Source organism: Grampus griseus (genome assembly GCF_964374135.1).
Source record: "Grampus griseus genome assembly, chromosome: 2".
Classification (NCBI taxonomy): Eukaryota; Metazoa; Chordata; class Mammalia; order Artiodactyla; family Delphinidae; genus Grampus; species Grampus griseus.
Window position 1 is genome coordinate 52,936,886 of NC_139018.1, and position 23,648 is coordinate 52,960,533.

At 35.2% G+C, this 23,648-nt stretch overlaps 1 protein-coding gene across 1 annotated transcript in view; it reads left to right on the forward strand.

Annotated features, from left to right (window-relative positions):
* Positions 1 to 23,648, forward strand: part of MDGA2 (MAM domain containing glycosylphosphatidylinositol anchor 2) — a gene marked incomplete at its 5' end in the record, with an annotated part of 828,838 nt that overhangs the window by 586,906 nt on the left and 218,284 nt on the right. Inside the window, one exon of the mRNA XM_082649132.1 lies at positions 8,300 to 8,629. Within this exon, the coding sequence (XP_082505258.1) occupies positions 8,300 to 8,629 (330 nt within the window). The remainder of the gene's footprint in view (positions 1 to 8,299; positions 8,630 to 23,648) is intronic.

Sequence of the window (23,648 nt, forward strand, 5' to 3'; positions counted from 1 at the left end):
GGAATGTTTAGCTGGTTTTTGTCATTGGTATTGACACTTGAGCTCCTCTCAAAATATGATAAGATAGTTAAGATCATTTTTATAAATTCCTAGTGAGTACAGATATTTTTCATTTGGTTTTTCAACATACCTAGGTTATTTTCCTTGCTTTTTAATATTAAAAATGAAATAATATATTCAAATGATTAAATAATTATTTTAATTTAAATTGAATATGTTGCAATCTTTTGTGTGTCAAGAAACAAAACAAACAATGATCACATGTCCCCAAACATGCGCAGCAAATTGGAAGGTAGAAGATTAAGTAAAAACTCTGTGATCTGCAATTATGACAAAATAATTTATAAAAATCCTTTCTTTCTCAACAAAGACTGACTTTACAACTACTGTTTGAATGATGAAATTCAAATGAAGTAAGGAACTAGGAAGTGTGTCATGACAATTGTGATGCAAATGTGCAAAGTCAAACTAATTTATTTCCTTAAATATTACATTTTCCTAGTCATAGAAGTCTGTAGAAAGAATTTTCAAGAAGGAAGAAAGAATCAGTAATGGAAAGTGATATGAAGTGCAAAATACACGTGATATAAACATGGAGAAGAACTGGAAAATATCTTTGTGTTAACTGAGTAAGAGGTTATTGCTAACCTTTGAGACTTCAGTGTCAGAATAGCACCGGTGAAAACCAAGGTGTGAACTGTCAAATTGAATGAGTGCATAATGACACAAGGAGGCAATTGGTGTTTCACTATTTTTTTTAAGAAAAATGCTGCAAATAATTTGTAGGATTATTAGGGTTAAGGAATGTCTTCTAAGTTTAGATGTGACCTAACAACTTTCTACTCTGAAATTAAATAGCATATGAAAGAGAAAATATTGAAACTTCAAAAGAAAGTGGATAACCAAAAGAATGCATGTCATCAGGGTACAGGGAGAGAGGTTGCCAGATGGGCAGGATCATTTTGGAAAGGAGAAAGTCCACAGCTTTTGAGACAGAAAATAAGGAAAGCAAAAAAAGTAAAGAATGATTTTTAGTTTGTTAGTCTCATTATTTTCATCCAGTTTTCACTACTACATGATCAATTCCATAAATATTAAGGATGTACTATTTTCAAAAAGACTTCAGAAGAACTATGTTTAGTACAGGCTTTTCTAAGCTGCAGTTCATGTTATAGCTGTTTCTAGTCCTAAGTCTAAAAACAAATAAAAAATATAACTCATCCTGGACTCGTTCTTCTTCTCATAGTGAAGGGATATATTTAATTTGATAGAAAAGGTGAGCTCAAAATACCTACTGATTTTTAATGACATAGGATACGTAAATTTACTGATTAATATTCTCCTATTCAGGTAACTAGTGCTAAGACATACTATGTCAAATACCATTAACATAGTAGCCATACTATGAAAATGTTTGTTTCTATTTATGACATTATATGGACACTTCGATAATTTATACTAATATATATTTACTCCTTACTTAAGATAGGGCTGAAATAAGAATGGCAAAATAATAATGATGGTAGTAATAATATGAATTTAGTCTACTTCTTTTTCACCTCTCAAAGAAGGGCTTACATCAAAAAGCAAAATTTATGCCCCCCTAAAAGATTTTTTCTTCCTTTCATTTCTACTCAAAATACTTACCTGCGGTTATTCTATTGAGCAAGGACATTAAAAGACAAAAATTCAACCATACTTTGCTTGAACATTTTGAATGATTAACTGCAGTAATTAGCTTTGAGTAAATTCACGATAAATAGAGCCTTGATACTTCACAATTAAACAGAACCCCAACTGCCTTTAAGCATTTAATTCTGCATTCAAATTATCAGGGGTGCTATTTTAAACTACTTTTAGGAAATGGGTGTAATGAGTTTTTGGTTCTTGCATTATTAATGAACTTTTATTCAGACTATAGGTTGGCGATTGGTGTTGTTAGATAAAGGGAAGTGAATATAAGAATGCTGAACAGTATATAAGAAAAAACAAGAACTTCCTCCTCATATCCATCTTCTAGAAGTTTTAATACTTCCCATAATAATACTTTAAATACGTTTTTATAACAACATAAAATATAAATAAATATTATTATTATTTCCTCAAGCAACTGAGCTAAAGTCTTTCTAGCTTATATCAATAATTGCAAATTATACAGATGCTAATACATTTAATTCCTTTTTCATGCTATTTGCATATTTCAAAATGTGCATTTCCAAGATAGGAACAAACTGTTAATTCAGTTTTAAGAAATCCTGGTTGTTTGGGAAAGGAAGGAGCCACACTGCTGTTAGTGCAGATAGCTTTATTAGATGGCTCTGAAGTATATTCTATAAATTCATTGTGCCATTAGGCATTTCCCCGTCCTTTAGTTTTTTTAATTATAAATTTTATTTTCACAAGAGAGTTGTATCTTGTCTATCATTTTGTGATGCTCATAATGGAAATGACTAAAACATCAAGAATGGAGTCTAGGGGCTTCCCTGGTGGCACAGTGGTTGAGAATCTGCCTGCCAATGCAGGGGACACGGGTTCGAGCCCTGGTCTGGGAAGATGTCACATGCCGTGGAGCAACTGGGCCCGTGAGCCACAACTACTGAGCCTGCGTGTCTGGAGCCTGTGCTCCACGACAAGAGAGGCTGCGATGAAGAGTGGCCCACGCTTGCGGCAACTAGAGAAAGCCCTCTCACAGAAACCCAACGCAGCCAAAAATAAATATAAAAATAAATTAATTAATTAAAAAAATAGCATAACGTTCAGTGACTTGAATAGGGCTGATTAAAAAAAAACAACTTTCAAAAAAAAAAGAATGGAGTCTAATTTTAAAGTCATTTCAATGATTTTCATCAACTAATAAATTCTCTTACTTTATTCTGTGAGATACTAGTCCTGAAAGATATTCCACAAATAAAGAGTTTTTTGTTAAGTATTATTGGCCCCTCTAGGAATGTTACAATGTGCATATGAGCACGTTCAAAGCTCTGAAAAGTTCTGCAGAAAAACGAACTTTTACTTACATAGTCAATCCTCAAACTCTGTTTGTTCTGCTTTCTTTTAATATGATTCCTATTAACATTTTTCTGAAACAGGTTTTAGCAAATGCTATTTTAGATAATATAACTATGTTTAGATATCAGTTTTCTTCCTTCTTCCATATTTCCTTAGAAATAATTATCAACAGCTCTAAAGCATGCGAACAAGCCCTTTTGCATGAAATTCAGTCTCCTTTACAAAGCAGGGATGAGTAACTGATATCTTGTTTGATAGCTGATGTCCCTGGCACATTATATAACTGGGACACAAAGCTAGCTAGTCAGTAGGTATGATGGAATGATGTCTTCTGAGTTTTTCTGTACAGAATTCCCTTCCTCACATATATCCCAATGTTAATACTGTTAGTTCATCAAATATATTTTGCTCCCAAAACAAAACCCTTAAATCCTTGAAGACATCATTTTTTTTTCTTTTTTCTCTATCCTGTTTCCCCCCCATGCATCTCAGAACATAAGACTACCAAACAGAAACAGAGTTAACATAGACATATCAGACTGAATGGAAACAATTAGAATCTGTAAAGTTAGTGCTTTGTCAAGTTTAATTGATTTTAAAGAAAACCATTGAATACCAACTATAACAAGGAACCAGGTTCAGGATTAGGGACAAAAAAGAGAGTAAGGCATGGGCCCACTCCCAGGTATTCACAGTCCCCTTGAGGAGTAAGATAAGCATCTAATTATAATAGGACAGGTTATATCTATATACTATCATTTACTATCTCAAGTTGCTTTGCTGATGTAATATATTTCCAGCTCTTTATTCAGTTGGCATCCAGTACGACTACCAAATACTTTTTTCACTCAGATATTTTTATTGTCTTTAACAGAGAATACATGAATAGCAAATCAATTTTTATTTGTCTGATTACACTATTAATTATTTCTAGATTCATTCTTAGCAACATTTTGCCAGTGTTTCATGTTGACCAGAATCCTACCGAGATTGTAAGAAGTGATATATTTGGAGATTTTTAACTAATTTATCTACTTGGAATGGTGGTCAGTGGTCAGTTTGTGTCTCATCATCCTTCTGAAATACATTCTTAACAGAGTTTCAGAAGCTGACACCTGATATTTCTTCTCTCCAAAGAGATGCTTTGTCATTAAAATTTAAAACATTTAAAAAATGTCATTTAATTTAATGTTATTTTTGTTCCATCTACAAATTTTATTTTAATACAGACTATTATGTGTTGTATAATTCATGGAACATCTGACAAACAATCAGTGCATTTTATCATTTTAAATCTATAGCTATAGGAAAGACACAATCTCACAGCCTCCTCTTTGTCTTTATCTGCATATTGTATTCCTGGAAGCCATGAGCCTAGACTTCTCCAAAGCCAGTGGTCTTTAGCTCAAGGATAAACTCAAGAAGTAATCTAATTTTAAATAATTGAACTATGCTTAGAACTTTGGTCATTCATAGGCAAAAATCCACTTTTCTCTCTAGGGAAAGGTCCGCAGCAAGCCCTACCCAGATCTTTGCAGTGGCCTTACATTTATACACTAGTTTCATTCTATTCGCAGAACACCTTTGTAAATCTCAAAGTAGAGGGACTTTAGTGAGTGCAATTAGAATGTCCTGGCAAGTAACCTCTCAAAAGTGAACGTGAGCCAATTGCATTCAGTTCTCACAATATTATGAAAGGAGGCTATGGGTTATATTGCAGTGTTTCTAAGCTGATTATCCAGAACAGAGGCTCAGCTTGATGCCAGTTCTTTACATGCATTGCCAGACTAAACAAGTACCTTCTGAGGTTCATCCATCACAATTTAAGATACATTAAGCTAAATCTAATGTTATCTCAGGTTGGTGTTACAGGATTTTCTATATTCAGGCTAAGAAATGGCATTTGGGGAAAGGGATTTCTCCTCTCTTTTTCCATAGAATTTCTTTAGTTCTGTAAGAGTCTTGTTATGCCTGTTGGACCCCTGTTATACTCTGGTACTAATCGCAGATTGATTTTAAGTATTTGAAATCAACTGGTAGGAGGAAATGATTTTAACATTGCATGAAGTACGATAAATTGTTCACTGAAAAGAGTGTTTAATTATAAACGAAGAAACCTGCTTCCCCGTTGATTATATTAAACACTTCATATTTTCAAACCGCTACACTATTGTTAATAAGCTATTTCTCACAATGGGTCTCAGAGGGAGCATAATACAATCACCTCCTATTTTTATAAATGATGCACTTGACCCATAAAAATTAGATTGCCCATATCGGACCACATAGAAATGAAAAACTAGAATTGGCTTTCAAGTTCTTAATGTACCTGTGCCTAGTTAGCAGAGCTATGCTCTTCGTTTTCTGAGCAGCCAAAATAAATTAGAAAATTAAATAAATTTAACTGTCAGATGGCTACACACACACACACTTTTTTTTTTTTCCTTAGAGCATTTCTGTTCAGTATGCAAAACCAGGTATTTTGTTATGGAGTAACATAAAACAAACTCAAAGAGATGGCTCTCCAGTTGATCCATGCTACTTATTCTGATATTCCCTATCTTTAGCTCACTTGCTAGACTGACTTGTCCCTCTTTTCCTTTTCAGAATATGTCATTTGAAAGACTAATATGATTGACTTTGGCCAAATCATAGAATTGTCTGATACTGAGATCAACAAATATTTGTGGCAATGAGTTCGTTCTTAAAAGCCCACTTGCTTATATTGCTTTCTATCAAAAATATAGTTACATATCATATTTAATTTTATTTCTGAATTGATTATTAGATTTATAATATTTAAAATATTTTTACTTTGGATTTTAAAAGTTATTTCTCATGAATAAAACAGTCCATGATATGTAACATAGATATCGATCTCTTGTTTTTTTATCAGTGGCTTTTGAATTGTTTCGTAGTTTAAATCTAATTTGTCTGATGAATTTGCAGTTCTCTCAACATCAATATCACTTTAATATGTCACTGTATAGAGAACAAAGCTAGAAAACAAAAGCTGCCTAGTCAATAAATTTCAATCACTGAAACATCAGAGTTTTTTGTCATATTTGTATATGACAACCAACATATAACTTAGGAGTGGAATTTATCCTAAATGTACCCCCATACGAAACTATTACACATATACATACAAAATTTTTATCTTTGAAAAATATGAATCGTCTGTTTAACTTTTTTTAGCTTTATTATTTCTCTATAGAAACAGGATAAGGAAAATTCTTACCAAATGAAAGGAAACTTTCATTTAAATGTTATGAATGCTAACAAAAGTAAATGTTCCTTGACATACTGTTTTTTTAGGTCTGTTAAAAAAAAGTAAAGGACATTCTATGATCTTATAATTTGCTATGTGCTACAGAAATTTAATTGCATTTGAATTATATGTGCACAGTATATTATACTAAATATAGTAGCCAGATATGGACATTTTCAGCACATTTCCTTTTCTAGATATAAAGTCATATATTTCAGCACCCTATTAAAATATAAATATATGACTGTACATAATAGAATGCCATAATTTCTCCTGATTTCATCCTAAAGTCATATACTGATAAAGTTATGGTTGGGAATAAATAAGTTTCATAAGTTGCATTTGGAAGATGTAACAAACAACAATATAAGAATGTGATATTTGTCTTTCGGTATTTTCATTAAGACTGAAGCTTTGTGCATTTTCTAAACAATATTTTGGAGGATTCTCCTCTGAGATTCAGAATTCTTCAAACTTATAAAACATTTCATATCTTTTTTTAGACATAGGTATCATATGCATTGGGTAGATAAACTGGACTATAAGTTATGAGTACACAATTTGGCATACATGAGGGTCAAGTTTATGTCTGTTTTGTTCATCTCATGTTATAAGGTCCTTGCCTAGTGCCTAGTCCTGAACAGGAGCCCTATAAATATTTCTTGAATAAAAAGAATGATATAAATGTTGCTTTTGATACTCATTTCTCTCTCCTTATTAAGATGCAAACAAGAAAGCAGATGAAAATATTTGAGACTGAAAAGTAAAGAAAATTAAAATAATTTTTTTAAGATTTAAAAATGTATTAATCTCTAGTGCATTCTTAAATAGTTCTACAGATTTCCATGGTATTTCCTGGCCTTTATTGGACTGAGGAAAATCAAGTTAAATTGAGGAAATTTTACCCAGAATGCAGTTAGAAGGCCTCCAATATCTTCAGGTCTTCTAAATTCACATCACTTTTGCCAGTGTCATCATATATCTAGGTTTAATTGTAAAAGTGAATGATAATTATGTTTCACTGCATATGCTACGTTTCATCATATAGGGATGGTGATGTTAAAGGAGAGGGGCATGAGTAGGATGTTGGAAAAGAGAAAGATGGGTATATGAGTATAACTGCCATAAAAAGGAACAAACTCTATTCCAAATTGAGTACATGGTATCATTCAGAGTTCAGAACTGGAGCCCTTAAGAAGCCAATAGATGCTCCCCCAGCAGTTTCTGGTAGTTATCATCACTGACACAGGTTGTGAGAACAGCACTGACCTTAGACTCAGAAAGCACTGCTGTTAGGATACAAACACAGCATGTTTTCCAAGCCATCTGCCAAGAGGTTCTTTTGGCCATCTGCATGAAATAGCCAGCAAACAGTTTCTACTGGAGACATCTATGAATGGTGGAATAGAGCCATCATAGCAAATTTTTTGAAAAAAGTATTTCTTTCAATTCAGGTTATTTCACTACTATTGAAAATACCTCATGAATATGAACTGACTGAATTTTTACCAAACTAGTTTTGGTCAGCATGTAGATACAATCTTAGAAGAATTTTCTTTAATATGAAATTTGTGCAATATTTGAGTTATTTGGGAAATTGTGCCATAATTAAAGTATGACATGGGTAAGGAATTGGACTTAATGATCCATATAATTATTTTTAACTCTAATACCTAATGACTTTATATAAACACGTTTCATCATTTGTTCAAAATTCAATGGCAACAATGTTTAAGTATCATATATAGATTTAAAGCATTTTTTATATTATTGGAAAATATTAACCAATTTATAAAAATCAGTTTTAGAGTGTCTAAGTGACTTAGGTCTTTAGATTATTTCTAAATTACCTAAATGAGGTTTATTAATATGCACACTACTTGGAAACTGAAAAAACATATGTACATTTTACTTTATTTTGTTTTACTTTATTTCAGCCCAGAGATGACTACCTAGAGTGAATGCATCCCTAACATTATGAAAATAACACTAATAACTTACGAAATTTTTATGTTTTAGCATTAAAAAAAGGACGATTTTGGATCACACCAGATCCTTATCACAAAGATGACAACATCCAGATTGGGCGTGAGGTGAAAATATCTTGCCAAGTAGAAGCTGTTCCTTCTGAGGAGTTAACATTTAGTTGGTTTAAAAATGGTCGTCCATTAAGAAGTTCTGAACGGATGGTTATTACGCAGACTGATCCAGATGTCTCCCCGGGAACGACAAACTTGGACATCATTGATTTAAAATTCACGGATTTTGGGACATACACATGTGTAGCATCTCTGAAGGGAGGAGGAATATCTGATATCAGTATTGATGTTAATATATCCAGCAGCACAGGTAAGAAGCATATTTATGATTCAAAAGATGTTCACATTGAGAATAATTTTCTTTTTTTACGTAAAACAAAATAGTCTTCAGCCAAGCTAAGAACATTCTAATTTTCAAAAAGCTTCCTGAAACCAAAGTCCTAACATTCCGAATGCCCAATAAATATGTTAAGGGACTTTGATTTTGATTAGATTTAGAATTACATTAGGTTTTGATTTAGACTTAGATTTGACTTAGATTTACATGAGGTTTTACAGAAATAGTGCAAATAAAGTTAATAGTGTTGTCTATGATAGGTATAGGCTTCTGGGTTAAATGGTACCAGTTTTTAAATTATTAACTAGTAATTCTCTGTAAAGCCTAAAATTATGTTAATTAATAATGTTAAACACCAAATGGCTAAAGAATTAGGACAATTTTCAGAATTGTGAAGCAAGCAGAAGCTATTTAGTCCATAGAAGAAAATACCGAGAGATAATTTGAGTATTCAAATATAAGGAATATAAGAAATGTATTTTCCACCAACAAAAACCAATGATAAACATGTTAAAATTGTAATCAGGTGTGACTCTTTCAAGAACCTTATGATAGAATCTCTTCACAATGAGAATGGCTAAATATAAAAATAGATTGGAGTGAAATTTCTTCTATTAAGGTTAAAACCAAAAATATGTTATCAATTTTCTCTCAATTAAATGAATGTCTACGGATAAGGAAAATTACAGGGTAATTTTGGTATGGGAGGACATATTAGCTTAATTCTTAGGATGTTTTAAAGCCCTGTGATTCTATGAACTGCAATCAGTATGCATCTGGAGAACTCCAACGTTGCTTTATTTGTTTTGCCAGCTTGTTACTAGATTGAATTTTAATTTAGGATTTTTATATAATCCTAGGGCGAATAACATGTGTTGAAAACATAGAGCACAAATGTAGATAGCAGACATACTCTGTTTGTTTGCTATTTTTAATTGGAGTATATTTGCTTTACAATGTTGTGTTAGTTTCTGCTGTACAATGAAGTGAATCAGCTCTATGTATACATATATCCCCTCCCTCTTGTACTTCCCTCCCACCCCCATCCCACCCATCTAAGTCATCACAGAGCTTTGAGGGAATTTAAATGGTTGGCTTCTCCTTTCCAGTCAGGCAGTATTTTGACTCTTGTATGTTAACAGATTGACCTGAGATTTTGTGTCTTTTCATGATTCCAAATTGCAATGCATGCTGGATTGATTTTACTCCTTAAGGGATATGGTCCATACCTCAGGCTGACCAAATGTGCTTACTTTTCACCGTTCTGCATTATTTCTAAAGGATATTCCATTCTAGGGTGATGAAAGGTACTTGTGTTTGGAAATATGTCCTTTTCTAGGTAACAAACAAAACCACAATAACTATTTTTTATCTAACTTGTGTTAAAAATTAGTGCTATCCCTAGATGGACTCATTTGAGGATATCTAAGGAAAGCTGTTGATATGCTCAGTCAGTCATCATTCATTTATGTATTTATTCAATCAACAGATGTCCATTGAATGCCTCCATCAACATGCTAGGGACACCCATATATGATGTTTCCCATAAGAGTAAGAACAATTTTGTAAAATCCATGATCATTTTTCCTTATTTATGAGAGACAATTTTCCAGATGGTCTACACTGAATTATGACCATTGCTTTGTTTGTTTCATTGTTTGCTTGGTTTTGTTTGCTTGTTTCGTTTTTGAAACCGATGACAAAAACTTATATGTAAAGAATCAGTGCTCCTATCTAAACAGACTTGTCTGATGGGAGTGCAGTTCATATACCATTAAACTTAGACAAAAGAGGGAGCAGAGAATGGAGAGGAGAAAGGAGCATTATATAATTATTCACAAAATGAGTCCTAACATTCATTTTTATATACACTAGTTAGTTACCTATTTGAAACTGTATTGTAAATGACCAGCATTGATTCATGAAATTTCCAAAAATCTTAAAAGGAAAATTCCAGAAGATGATCAGAAAAGCACAAAATCCTTAAGAAATGCCTCTTATTAATAAAAGTTTAGTTGTAATAATTAAGGTTTTTTAACCATTATTATTTGTCTGGTTACCAAAGGTGACAGTGCTCGAGATGAAGGAGATATATTAAATCCAAAACACTCCCCTTTTTTGTTCCCTATCCACCACAGACAGACCTGGTTGTGGTCTGTCTCCTCCCTAGAGTGGAAGCTCCATGAAGGCTGGGACTTTCTCTGTATTGTTCATTGTTGTAATATCAGCATCTGGAACAATACATGGCACTTAGAAGATACTCAATATATTATAATTAAATCAAAAAAATGAGCTAATTTGTGCATGTAGCTTTCCTTTTAGGTTTCTTTCCTCCTCCTATTATTACCTCTGCAAGGTAGACATTTGGTGTCTCTCTTCTTGATCTTGTAATTCCCTGCAGACTTTAAGAAAATCATTCATAGACCAATTTATACTATTATTTAATATGTTATCACTCTCAGGGGCAGGACTGGCTCCATAATTTGTGGCATACTTTGAAAATTTTTAAGAATGTGTCCCTAGTTCAGAACTTGATAAGGATTCCATGATGGCAATATCAGAGCATTAAACCAAGTGTGGGACCCTTCTAAGCATGGCTGCACAGGTGACATGCTTGCAGGACTGGCCTGTGCATGGGATTGTATTTTGATAGAGGGGTCTGCAGAAGATGGTGTTTAACCCAAAGGATAAGTCATGAATGTGATTACATATTCTATTTTCATGCTGAAACTGGGTTTGATGTTTCATTTTGCTTACAGTAGAGTTGAATACCAGAGTGCAATATAAAGATCTGTAGATCAGAGATTGTGTGATTCAGTTGGTATCAATAAAAATTATTTTTATCCCCACAGAGTAGAAGACTACACTTAAAGCAGTGCTTTAATCTGAAATATAGAGATATTACTGGGGATAGAGTTTGAACAAGCTATAGCATGGAGGAAAATCTTAAACTATATTAATTCTATGAACCATATAGGATTCAGAGGAAATTCCCACAAATTCAGCAAAGTCAAAAAGAAGGAAGCTACTGTTAAGACATAAGTAAATATGTGGGGCCCTTTTAGATTTTGGGTTTTGCTAGTTAGTACTATTTTAGGGAATTTAGAATTGACCAAGTGGTCAGTGGTTTTCTTATGTGTTAAGCATTGTGATTATGTTAAATGTAAGCAATTTTAGGACGACATTTTAAACTTAAAAAAAAATCTGAACCTTTTGTTTTTCATACAAAATCTTACATTGAATCTTAGTTGTTACTGTGTTTTAAGAGACATATATGAAACTTACTAAGATGAGAATGAGGTACCATAAGGCACTTCTGCCTAAGTTTGAAAACTGTTTCTTTAAATGACAGAACTGCATCTCTAGATACGTTTTTGAGTACTTTAAAATTGAAATATAAAATATCTCAGGAAGGTAAATCCTGGTTTACAGAATTATTCATATTTTTAAAAGACAGTGATTTGATTTAAAAAAAAAACTTTGAAGAGAGAGACTACATGCATTTTGGAGTTTTCCTCATGCATCTGACTGAATAATAAAAACTATGATATATGTGATAATAGATTATGTCTTCTTTTCACATTAATTCAACATTAGAAACATTTTTTTTCCTCCTGGTTCTGCAAACATGCAAACTGTTTTATTGTGAGTATTTGTTGTTCTGTCAAGTTAAAATCATGTCCCTTGCAGGTTCTTTTACTGTGTTACTGCTCTGTATCTAGCTGTATGTCTCATGGTGACAGACAGTGGGCCTTGCCCTTAGGGAGCTTACAATCTAAGTTGTCAAATTACTTAGTTGTCAGATGATTTAAAAATAAGGCACGATGTATAGTGGAATGGATGCTGTACTTAAAGTTTTATCAGACTTCTGTAGGACTCGTGAATGTTTTTGTCAATGTGAGCACAGGAAAATTCCACAGAAAAACAATATTTAAGTTAAATCTTGCTAGAAGGAGCATTATGACAGTGACAGTGAAGGGAGAAAACATTTGGCAAAATATACAGGATGAAGAAAGTCCCAGAAATATTATGGGATTCTTGCTTTTTACTGTAGAATTAATATTAACTGATATTAATACAAGCAAGTTTTATTGGTTTATTTCAATTTTATTATTATCCTTAATGAAGCTATATTTTATGTGGCTAGACTGCAGGTAACTTACATTGTAGTAATTGTAAAGTTCTCAATTAAAAAATTAAATATACTGAAATATTAGTTGTTGCAGTTAATCTTGTAAAATGAAAATCGTTCACATACTTGCTGGAAAATGCATGTAAATTTTAGCCTAAAATTTTGGCAACAGTTAAAATCAACTCTTAAAATATTATTTCTTGTTTCTTATTCGGTTACATAAGTATAATTGTTACAGTAGATTTTTAATTTTCAGAGGGTTGCTGAAAAATATCCCATTGCTTCCTCCAGTATTGTTATGCATAAAGTCCTTTGGTGCTCTTCTGCTTGCATGTATTCCTTTGCATGACCTGAAAACTCGTAGCTTTATAGTAAACTCTGAAGCATCTGCATCATGCCTAGAAAATATAAACAGTGAGCCTGGTGATCTGTGGAATTCCATGGTGAGACATCTGGTAGGCACATATAGCAGAAGACTCAATACAAATTTGATGATTTTTTTTTTCTCCCCTGTTTGAGCACAGGGACATTTCATATAGCAGAAAATGGAGCAAGATTTAGAGGATTAAACCGGAGGCAGCAACATAAGCATAGGTACACAGAGAAGGTAACAAATTGAGAAAATTAGTTGGAAATTTTATCTTTGCTGCTGACTACCTGGCTAGTTACTATAATTATGATAGTTAATTGTCTGTACAAGTATTCACACCTGTGAAATAAAAGTTCTTGATAATAGAGGACTATGGTACACAACTAATAAGAATAGTTGATGAGCATGAGCGCAAAAGACAAATGATTGTCTTCTTAATTGGATTTGCTTCTTTGCCCTTTTCAAGTTAAGGAGGAGTAGAAACTCATGAAATTTTGCTGATCAGAACTGAAGTTTTATAGAATGACTATAGTGGGTGACAGGTTGTTTTATGTAAGAGGAAGTCATAAGTAAGACTAACACATGTAAGAACTGACAATGAAACTTCAGAGGAAGCTTCCATGTAGTCAAAAGTTATGTAATTGGTTCCTGAGTTACTGGACAAAGAAAAATTCATTTTCTTTCTTGACTCCAAAATTGTGAGGTTCAACCATCACATCCAAATTAATGATGGGAGAACAGAGGTCAGCAATTTTTTTCTGTAAAGAGTCTGATAGTAAATATTTTAGTTTTTCAGGCTATATTGTTTCTGTTGCAACTGTTCTGCTCTGCTAATATAGTAGGAAAGCTGCCACAGACAATAAAATGAATGGGTACCGCTTTGTTCCAGTGAAACTTTATTTACAAAAACAAGTGGTGGACCATATCTTCCCATAGGTCATAGTGTGCTAACCTCTAACCTAGACTTCTGAAACCCTGGTAATTAAGAAATAGAATCATAACAAAGCTGAACTCTGTGAACTTACTAGGAAATTAAGTTAAATCCATGTATAACTTATTTGTTTGTACAAACATCAGTATATTTTCTAACGATTGAGGCAAAAATCTCAGTTATTCCTTATTTCTCATTTATGTGTATACAGTTGACCCTTGAACAGTGTGGGGGTTAGGGGCACTGACACCTGAGCTGTGAAAAATCTGAGTATATTATAGTCAGACCCTCCATATTCGAGGTTCCACATCCTCATATTCAACCAGCCTGGGATCATGTAGTGCTATAGTACATGTTTATTGAAAATCCACACAGTTCAAACCCATGTGGTTTTAGGGTCAACTATATTTTACTGGGCTCCTTGTTAAACATATTGTTCTCTGCTAGGGTGCCCATGTTCTAGAATTATGCTGCAAGGATTCCTGAGATTACTTTGCAATTGCTCGTCTCATTCCTAGCATATAAGATTTTCTGCTACTGTCTCTATTCTGTTTGTGAACTCTTTCACCTATTTTTTTATCTGTTTCTATATACATATATTTAAATTTTGAATGGCTGAGGAAACAATGAAAAAAACCACAATTTTAAAACAGTGAGATTTACTCCGAACTTTAGAGTCTTCCTGGATATGGAGACAGTTTCCTTATTTCAGAATGGATGGCTGACTTTCACACTGGCCTTAGGCAGGACTAATTTCATACAGATTGAATTTACTCTTTAGGTGTTGAAAATTCCTCTCTCTCAGTTGACTCTTGTGTTTATTGGAAGGGGTATTATAACTGTCCCTGATAAGGGCCAGAAAGAATAGTGTTTTAATCAGCGTGTCACTAGGGAAACTATCCCACTAAAAAAAATAGAATTATCTCTTCTACAGCCTTTCCCACTTTCTTTTCCTAGGCATTGAAAATGCCTCTTCACCTATATAGCATTGGAACTGGAACTAAACGTGGCTAGCTGATATCTTTACTGTGGCTCTTAGACCCTTAAATTGCTATTGTGTTTAATGAACTTACCAAAGAAAAAGGAACTGCATAATATTGTTTTTATTGACCATGTATACAGAACATTCCTCAGGAAATATTGGGCTTACAGCATACTTGTAGAGATACCTAATTCCATTTATTTGTGCTTTTTCAGTAAAGGATGGTATTAATGTCAGCCTACATGGCAGGCGTAGTTATAAAATTCATATTTAGGTATATAGAATTTACCAAGAAGAATATTTTATGCTTAACATTGCCTATTAGAAAATAGGTTTTACTCATTATATTAAATGTTTATAAAAATTTAATAATTTGGAATTGTTTCTTCTGCTCATTTATGTTAGCCTTAACATTGTTCTGTGGCTAATGCAGGTTTTCTATATAGGAGACATGTAAACACAACAATCTGGAAGTCTTGGGAGTGGTTAGGGGGCTTGTCTGGAAACTGTTTGAATGAGTAATACAGTTGTTGTTTTTTTTAACATCTTTATTGGAGTATAATTGCATTACAGTGGTGTGTTAGTTTCTGCTCTATAACAAAGTGAATCAGCTATACATATACATATATCCCCATAACTCCTCCCTCTTATGTCTCCCTCCCACCTTCCCTATCCCACCCCTCTAGGTGGTCACAAAGCACCAAGCTGATCTCTCTGTGCTATGTGGCTGCTTCCCACTAGCTATCCATTTTACATTTGGTAGTGTATATATGTCCGTGACACTCTCCCACTTCATCCCAGCTTATCCTTCCCACCCGCCATGTCCTCAAGTCCATTCTCTACATCAGCGTCTTTATTCGTGTCCTGCCCCTAGGTTCTTCAGAACCATTTTTTTTTACAGTTTTTATTCAGATTATATATTGAAAATAATGAAAGAAGGAGGGCAGACAGCAGAAGCAAGAAGAACTACATTCCTGCAGCCTGTGGAACAAAAACCACATTCACAGAAAGGTAGACCAGATGAAAAGGCAGAGGGCTATGTACCAGATGAAGTAACAAGATAAAAACCCAGAAAAAAATCGAAATGAAGTGCAGATAGGCAACCTTCCAGTAAAATAATTCAGAATAATGATAGTGAAGATGATCCAGGACCTCGGAAAAAGAATGGAGTCAAAGATCGAGAAGATGAAAGAAATGTTTAACAAAGACCTAGAAGAATTAAAGAACAAACAAACAGAGATGAACAATACAATAACTGAAATGAAAACTACACTAGAAGGAACCAATAGCAGAATAACTGAGGCAGAAGAACGGATAAGTAACCTGGAAGACAGAATGGTGGAATTCACTGCTGCAGAACAGAATAAAGAAAAAAAATGAAAAGAAATGAAGACAGCTTACAAGACCTCTGGGACAACATTAAGCACAACAACATTCTCATTATAGGAGTGCCAGAAGGAGAAGAGAGAGAGAAAGGACCAGAGAAAATATTTGCAGAGATTATAGTCAAAAACTTCCCTGACATGGGAAAGGAAATAGCCACCCAAGTCCAGGAAGCGCAGCAAGTCCCATACAGGATAAACCCAAGGAGAAACATGCCAAGACACATAGTAATCAAATTGGCAAAAATTAAAGACAAAGAAAAATTATTGAAAGCAGCAAGGGAAAAATGACAAATAACATACAAGGGAACTCCCATAAGGTTAACAGCTGATTTCTCAGCAGAAACTCTACAAGCCAGAAGGGAGTGGCATGATATACTTAAAGTGATGAAAAGGAAGAACTTACAACCAAGATTACTCTACCCGGCAAGGATCTCATTCAGATTTGATGGAGAAATCAAAAGCTTTACAAACAGGCGAAAGCTAAGAGAATTCAGCACCACCAAACCAGCTCTACAACAAATGCTCAAGGAACTTCTCTAAGTGGGAAACACAAGAGAAGAAAAGGACCTACAAAAACAAACCCAAAACAAATAAGAAAATGGTCATAGGAACATACATATCGATAATTACCTTAAACGTGAATGGATTAAATGATCCAACCAAAAGACACAGGCTTGCTGAATGGATACAAAAACAAGACCCATACATATGCTGTCTACAAGAGATCCATTTCAGACCTAGGGACACATACAGACTGAAAGTGAGGGGATGGAAAATGATATTCCATGTAAATGGAAATCAAAAGAAAGCTGGAGTAGCTATACTCATATCAGATAAAATAGACTTTAAAATAAAGAATGTTACAAGAGACAAGGAAGGACACTACATAATGAACAAGGGATCAATCCAAGAAGAAGACATAACAATTATATATGCATGCAACATAGGAGTACCTCAATACATAAGGCAACTGCTAACAACTGTAAAAGAGGAAATTGACAGTAACACAATAATAGTGGGGGACTTTAACACCTCACTTACACCAATGGACAGATCATCCAAAATGAAAATAGGGAAACACAAGCTTTAAATGCCACAATAGACCAGATAGATTTCATTGATATTTATAGGACATTCCATCCAAAAACAGCAGATTACACTTTCTTCTCAAGTGTGCACAGAACATTCTCCAGGATAGATCACATCTTGGCTCACAAATCAAGCCTCAATAAATTTAAGGAAATTGAAATCATATCAAGCATCTTTTCTGAACACAACGCTATGAGATAAGAAGTGAATTACAGGGGAAAAAACATAAAAATCACAAACACATGGAGGCTAAACACTACATTACTAAATAACCAAGAGATCACTGAAGAAATCAAAGAGGAAATCAAAATATACCTAGAAACAAATGACAATGCAAACATGACAATCCAAAACCTATGGGATGCAGCAAAAGCAATTCTAAGAGGGAACTTTATAGCTATACAAGCCTACCTCAAGAAACAAGAAAAATCTCAAATAAACACTCTAACCTTACACCTGAAGGAACTAGAGAAACAAGAACAAACAAAACCCAAAGTTAGCAGAAGGAAAGAAATCATAAAGATCAGGGCAGAAATAAATGAAATAGAGACAAAGAAAACAGTAGCAGAGATCAATAAAACTAAAAGCTGGTTCTTTGAGAAGATAAACAAAATTGATAAACCATTGGCAAGTCTCATCAAGAAAAAGAGGAAGAGGACTCAAATCAATAAAATTAGAAATGAAAAAAGAAGTTACAACAGACACAGCAGAAATATAAAGCATCCCAATAAACTACTACCAGCAACTCTATGCCAAAAATGGACAACCTGGAAGACATGGACAAATTCTGAGAAAGGTGTAACCTTCCAAGACTGAACCAGGAAGAAATAGAAAATATGAACAGACCAATCACAAGTAATGAAATTGGAACTGTGCTTAAAAATCTTCCAACAGGGCTTCCCTGGTGGCACAGTGGTTGGGAGTCTGCCTGCCGATGTGGGGGGCATGGGTTCGTGCCCCGGTCTGGGAGGATCCCGCATGCCGCGGAGCAGCTGGGCCCGTGAGTCGTGGCCGCTGGGCCTGCGCGACCAGAGCCTGTGCTCTGCGGCGGGAGAGGCCGCAGCAGTGAGAGGCCCACGTACCGCAAAAAAAAAAAAAAAAAAAAAAAAAAAAATCTTCCAACAAACAAAAGTCCAGGACCAGATATCTTCACCGGCGAATCCTATCAAACATTTAGAGAAGAGCTAACACCCATCTTTCTCAAACTCTTCCAAAAAATTGTGGAGGGGGCTTCCCTGGTGGCGCAGTGGTTGAGAGTCTGCCTGCCAATGCAGGGGACACGGGTTCGTGTTCTGTTCCAGGAAGATCCCACATGCCGCGGAGTGGCTAGGCCCGTGAGCCATGGCCGCTGAGCCTGTGCATCTGGAGCCTGTGCTCTGCAACGGGAGAGGCCACAACAGTGAGAGGCCCGCGTACCGAAAAAAAAAAAAATTGCGGATGAAGGAACACTCCAAAACTCATTCTATGAGGCCACCATCACCCTGATACCAAGACCAGACAAAGATACTACAAAAAAAGAAAATTACAGACCAATATCACTGATGAATATAGATGCAAAAATCTTCAACAAAATACTAGCAAACATAATTCAACAACATATTAAAAGGATCATACACCATGATCAAGTGGGATTTATCCCAGGGATGCAAGGATTCTTCAGTATATGCAAATCAATCAATGTGATACACCATATTAACAAATTGAAGAATAAAAACCATATGATCATCTCAATAGATTCAGAAAAATCTTTTGACAAAATTCAACACCCATTTATGATAAAAACTCTCCAGAAAGTGGGCATAGAGGGAACCTACCTCAACATAATAAAGGCCATATACAACAAACCCACAGCAAACATCATTCTCAATGGTGAAAAATGGAAAGCATTTCCTCTAAGATCTGGAACAAGACAAGGATGTCCACTCTCACCGCTGTTATTCAACATAGTTTTGGAAGTCCTAGCCACGGCAATCAGAGAAGAAAAAGAAATAAAAGGAGCACAAATTGGAAAAGAAGAAGTAAAACTGTCACTGTTTGCAGATGACATGATACTATACATAGAGATCCTAAAGATGCCACCAGAAAACTACTAGAGCTAATCAGTAAATTTGGTGAAGTAGAAGGATACAAAATTAATGCACAGAAATCTCTTGCATTCCTATACACTAATGATGAAAAATCTGAAAGAGAAATTAAGGAAACACTCCCATTTACCATGGCAACAAAAAGAATAAAATACCTAGGAATAAACCATCCTAGGGAGACAAAAGACCTGTATGCAAAAAACTATAAGACACCGATGAAAGAAATTAAAGATGATACAAATAGATGGAGAGATATACCATGTTCTTGTATTGGAAATCAATATTGTGAAAATGACTATACTACCGAAAGCAATCTACAGATTCAGTGCAATCCCTATCAAATTACCGTGGCATTTTTTACAGAACTAGAACAAAAAATCTTAAAATTTGTATGGCAACACAAAAGACCCCAAATAGCCAAAGCAGTCTTGAGGGAAAAAAACAGAGCTGCAGGAATCAGACTCCCTGACTTCAGACTATACTACAAAGCTGCAGTAATCAAGACAATATGGTACTGGCACAAAAACAGAAACCTAGATCAATGGAACGAGATAGAAAGCCCAGAGGTAAACCCACACACCTATGGTCAACTAATCTATGACCAAGGAGACAAGGGTATACACTGGGGAAAAGACAATCTCTTCAACAAGTGGTGCTGGGAAAACTGGACAGCTACATGTAAAAGAATGAAATTAGAACACTCCCTAACACCATACACAAAAATAAACTCAAAATGGATTAGAGACCTAAATGTAAGACCGGACACTATAAAACTCTTAGAGGAAAACATAGGCAGAACACTCTTTGACATAAATCACAGCAAGATCTTTTTCGATCCACCTCATAGAGTAATGGAAATAAAAACAAAAATAAACAAATGGGACCTAATGAAACTTAAAAGCTTTTGCACAGCAAAGGAAACCATAAATAAGACCAAAAGACAACCCTCAGGATGGGAGAAGATATTTGCAAATGAAGCAAGTGACAAAGATTTAATCTCCAAAATTTACAAGCAGCTCATGCAGCTCAATATCAAAAAAACAACCCAATCCAAAACTGGGCAGAAGACCTAAATAGACATTTATCCAAAGAAGACATACAGATGGCCAAGAAGCACATGAAAAGCTGCTCAACATCACTAATTATTAGAGAAATGTATATCAAAACTACAATGAGGTATTACCTCACATCAGTTAGAATGGTCTTCATCAGAAAATCTGCAAACAACAAATGCTGGAGAGGGTGTGGAGGAAAGGGAGCCCTCTTGCACTGTTGGTGGGAATGTAAACTGATACAGCCACTTTGGAGAACAGTATGGAGGTTCCTTAAAAAATAAAAATAGAATTACCATATGATCCAGCAGTCCCACTACTGGGCATATACCCAGAGAAAACCACAATTCAAAAAGACACATGCACTCCAATGTTCATTGCAGCACTCTTTACAACAGCCAGGTCATGGAAGCAACCTAAATGCCCATCGACAGACGAATGGATAAAGAAGTTGTGGTACATATATACAATGGAATATTACTCAGCCATAAAAAGGAACGAAATTGGGTCATTTGTTGAGAGGGGGATGGATCTGTAGCCTGTCATACAGAGTGAAGTAAGTCAGAAAAAGAAAAACAAATATCGTGTATTAATGCATATATGTGGAACCTAGAAAAATGGTACAGATGAACCGGTTTGCAGGGCAGAAATTGAGACACAGATGTAGAGAACAAATGTATGGACACCAAGGGGGGAAAGCCGCGGGGGGATGAGGGGTGGTGGTGTGATGAATTGGGCGATTGGGATTGACATGTATACACTGATGTGTATAAAATTGATCACTAATTAGAACGTGCTGTATTAAAAAATAAAATTCAAAAAAAAAGAACAAATGAAAGGCCAAAAAAATATATATTATGAACGAAAAGTAGCAGAGTTTTCTAAAAATGGTTATACTCACACTAAATTAAGTTTGAGAAAATGTCAGTTGTCCACATCAGATATTATTGTTTGTATTATTATTGTTTTTATCATTTAGCCTCAGGTAGCATTGATGAAGACTGTTTGGAGCTAAAGTCTAGTGTCCTATTGATATCAATCATTCAAACAGTCAAAAATCCATGCTTGAATATTTTCAGAATAAAGATACCTCCAGAAGGCTTACCAAATGCTCCATTAGAATATGCTAAATGACCTTGGAGAGAAATTGCTAAAATTACACAAAATAAAGGTATGTTAAATCAAATGAGAGCAGTTTACAGAGACTTCCTAAAACGTCTAAGGTTTTCTTAATAAAAATAGGAAACCGGGCTTCCCTGGTGGCGCAGTGGTTGAGTCCGCCTGCCGATGCAGGGGACGCGGGTTCGTGCCCCGGTCCGGGAGGATTACACGTGCCGCGGAGCGGCTGGGCCCGTGGGCCGTGGCCGCTGGGCCTGCGCGTCCGGAGCCTGTGCTCCGCAACGGGAGAGGCCATAGCAGTGAGAGGCCCGCGTACAGACAAAAAAAAAAAAAAAAAAAGGAAACCTACCACAAGAGATGAACACAGTATTTACAGCTTACGTCACTGGTATTTTTTTCCTTCCATTTGGTATATCTGACCTTTATTTCACAAGCCCTCAGCCTTAAATAATCTGTTCTTAGCGGAGGAAGGTTGCGGTTGAAAATTTAAATTTGAGAGGCAAGGGTTAACTGACAATTCAAGTCGGAATAATGCCAAGTGTTCCAATATGGTAAAGAGAAATTAGGTAGAGCTGTCTTCCACAATTCTGGGATTAACTCATGAAACGTAGTGCACGTTCAACCTCCCAAAATATTTATTAAACAACCACTATAGGAAAGGGACTATAGGAAGAAATAAAAATGTGTAGGGTCTAGTTCATGGATTTTATATCCCATACACTTGAAAATTTTTATTAACAGATAAAGTCAAGTATTTGCTTTATAAACTATCAGAGTGATATAGAAGCATACAAGATGAAATTATTGAATCTATTCAGCAAGAGTTCCATAGAGCAGGCGGCATCTGAGCTGGATTAAGAATGGGGATTATTTGGCACTAGATCTTAGGAGGAAATGAATTAATTAGATCTCCTTCACACAGTCAAGAACGACCACGGAATTTTATCAAGGTAGCAGCATAATCAGATTGGTGTCAGGAGGGCCTATTCATTGGGTGAATCTGCAGTGTTCCAAAAAGAGACAGAGGAAAGACCGTGGAGAAATAGAAGAGAGTTTCAGAAGACATTTCAGAAGCTTCGCAATCAATCAGTTGGGCAAAGAAAACTTTTCCTCTGTTTTCCCAACATTGTAGACTACCTTTGCATTGTGAGGAGGTGTTCAGTGAGTCCGTTAGTGATAATGTGAGAGAGGAGGCAGAAAATTTTTATTAGGAAGTAAATTAAGGCCATGGAGATATGTATTACTTTATGGATGTGTCAGGTTAGAGAGGGAAAGATACAGACGGCTTAGCTGGTAGAAGAAGCATGAGACTCGCTCATAAACTACATCTGAGAAGTCAGGTAACCTCTTTACATCTTAGTTCCTTTTCTCTCCACCACGGCTTTAGGTTACTTTTAAGAAAGAGTTTGAGGATATAGAGTGGAAAAAAAGGAATATAAGAAAAAAAGAGTTTGCCCATTAGAGTGTGTGTGTGGTGGTCAGGTTGGGGGGCAGACTATTTATTCAGCTGAAGAGGTTGATAGGAATCAGATGAAGTGCTGAGGGACACTCACAACCTCTGTTAAGGGGCAGTTAAGTCAGTGACCAGTGCTCTCAAGTCAATTGGGAGAGTGCGTGATTGACATCAGGCAGCTTAGTGTGTGCAGAGCCCTGGACTTGGGTCCAGGCCCAAATTTACCACTTAATAGCATTGCAACCTTATGTCTGGCTGGACCCCAAAACTTTCCGTCTGTAGAATAAAGGGATCAGCTGGGTAACTGATTTCTAAATGGTGTTCCAATCGCACCTAGAGATTTTTAAAAACTATTCTCAGGGTCTACTGAACTGTGCGGGGAAGGGAAGTAACCA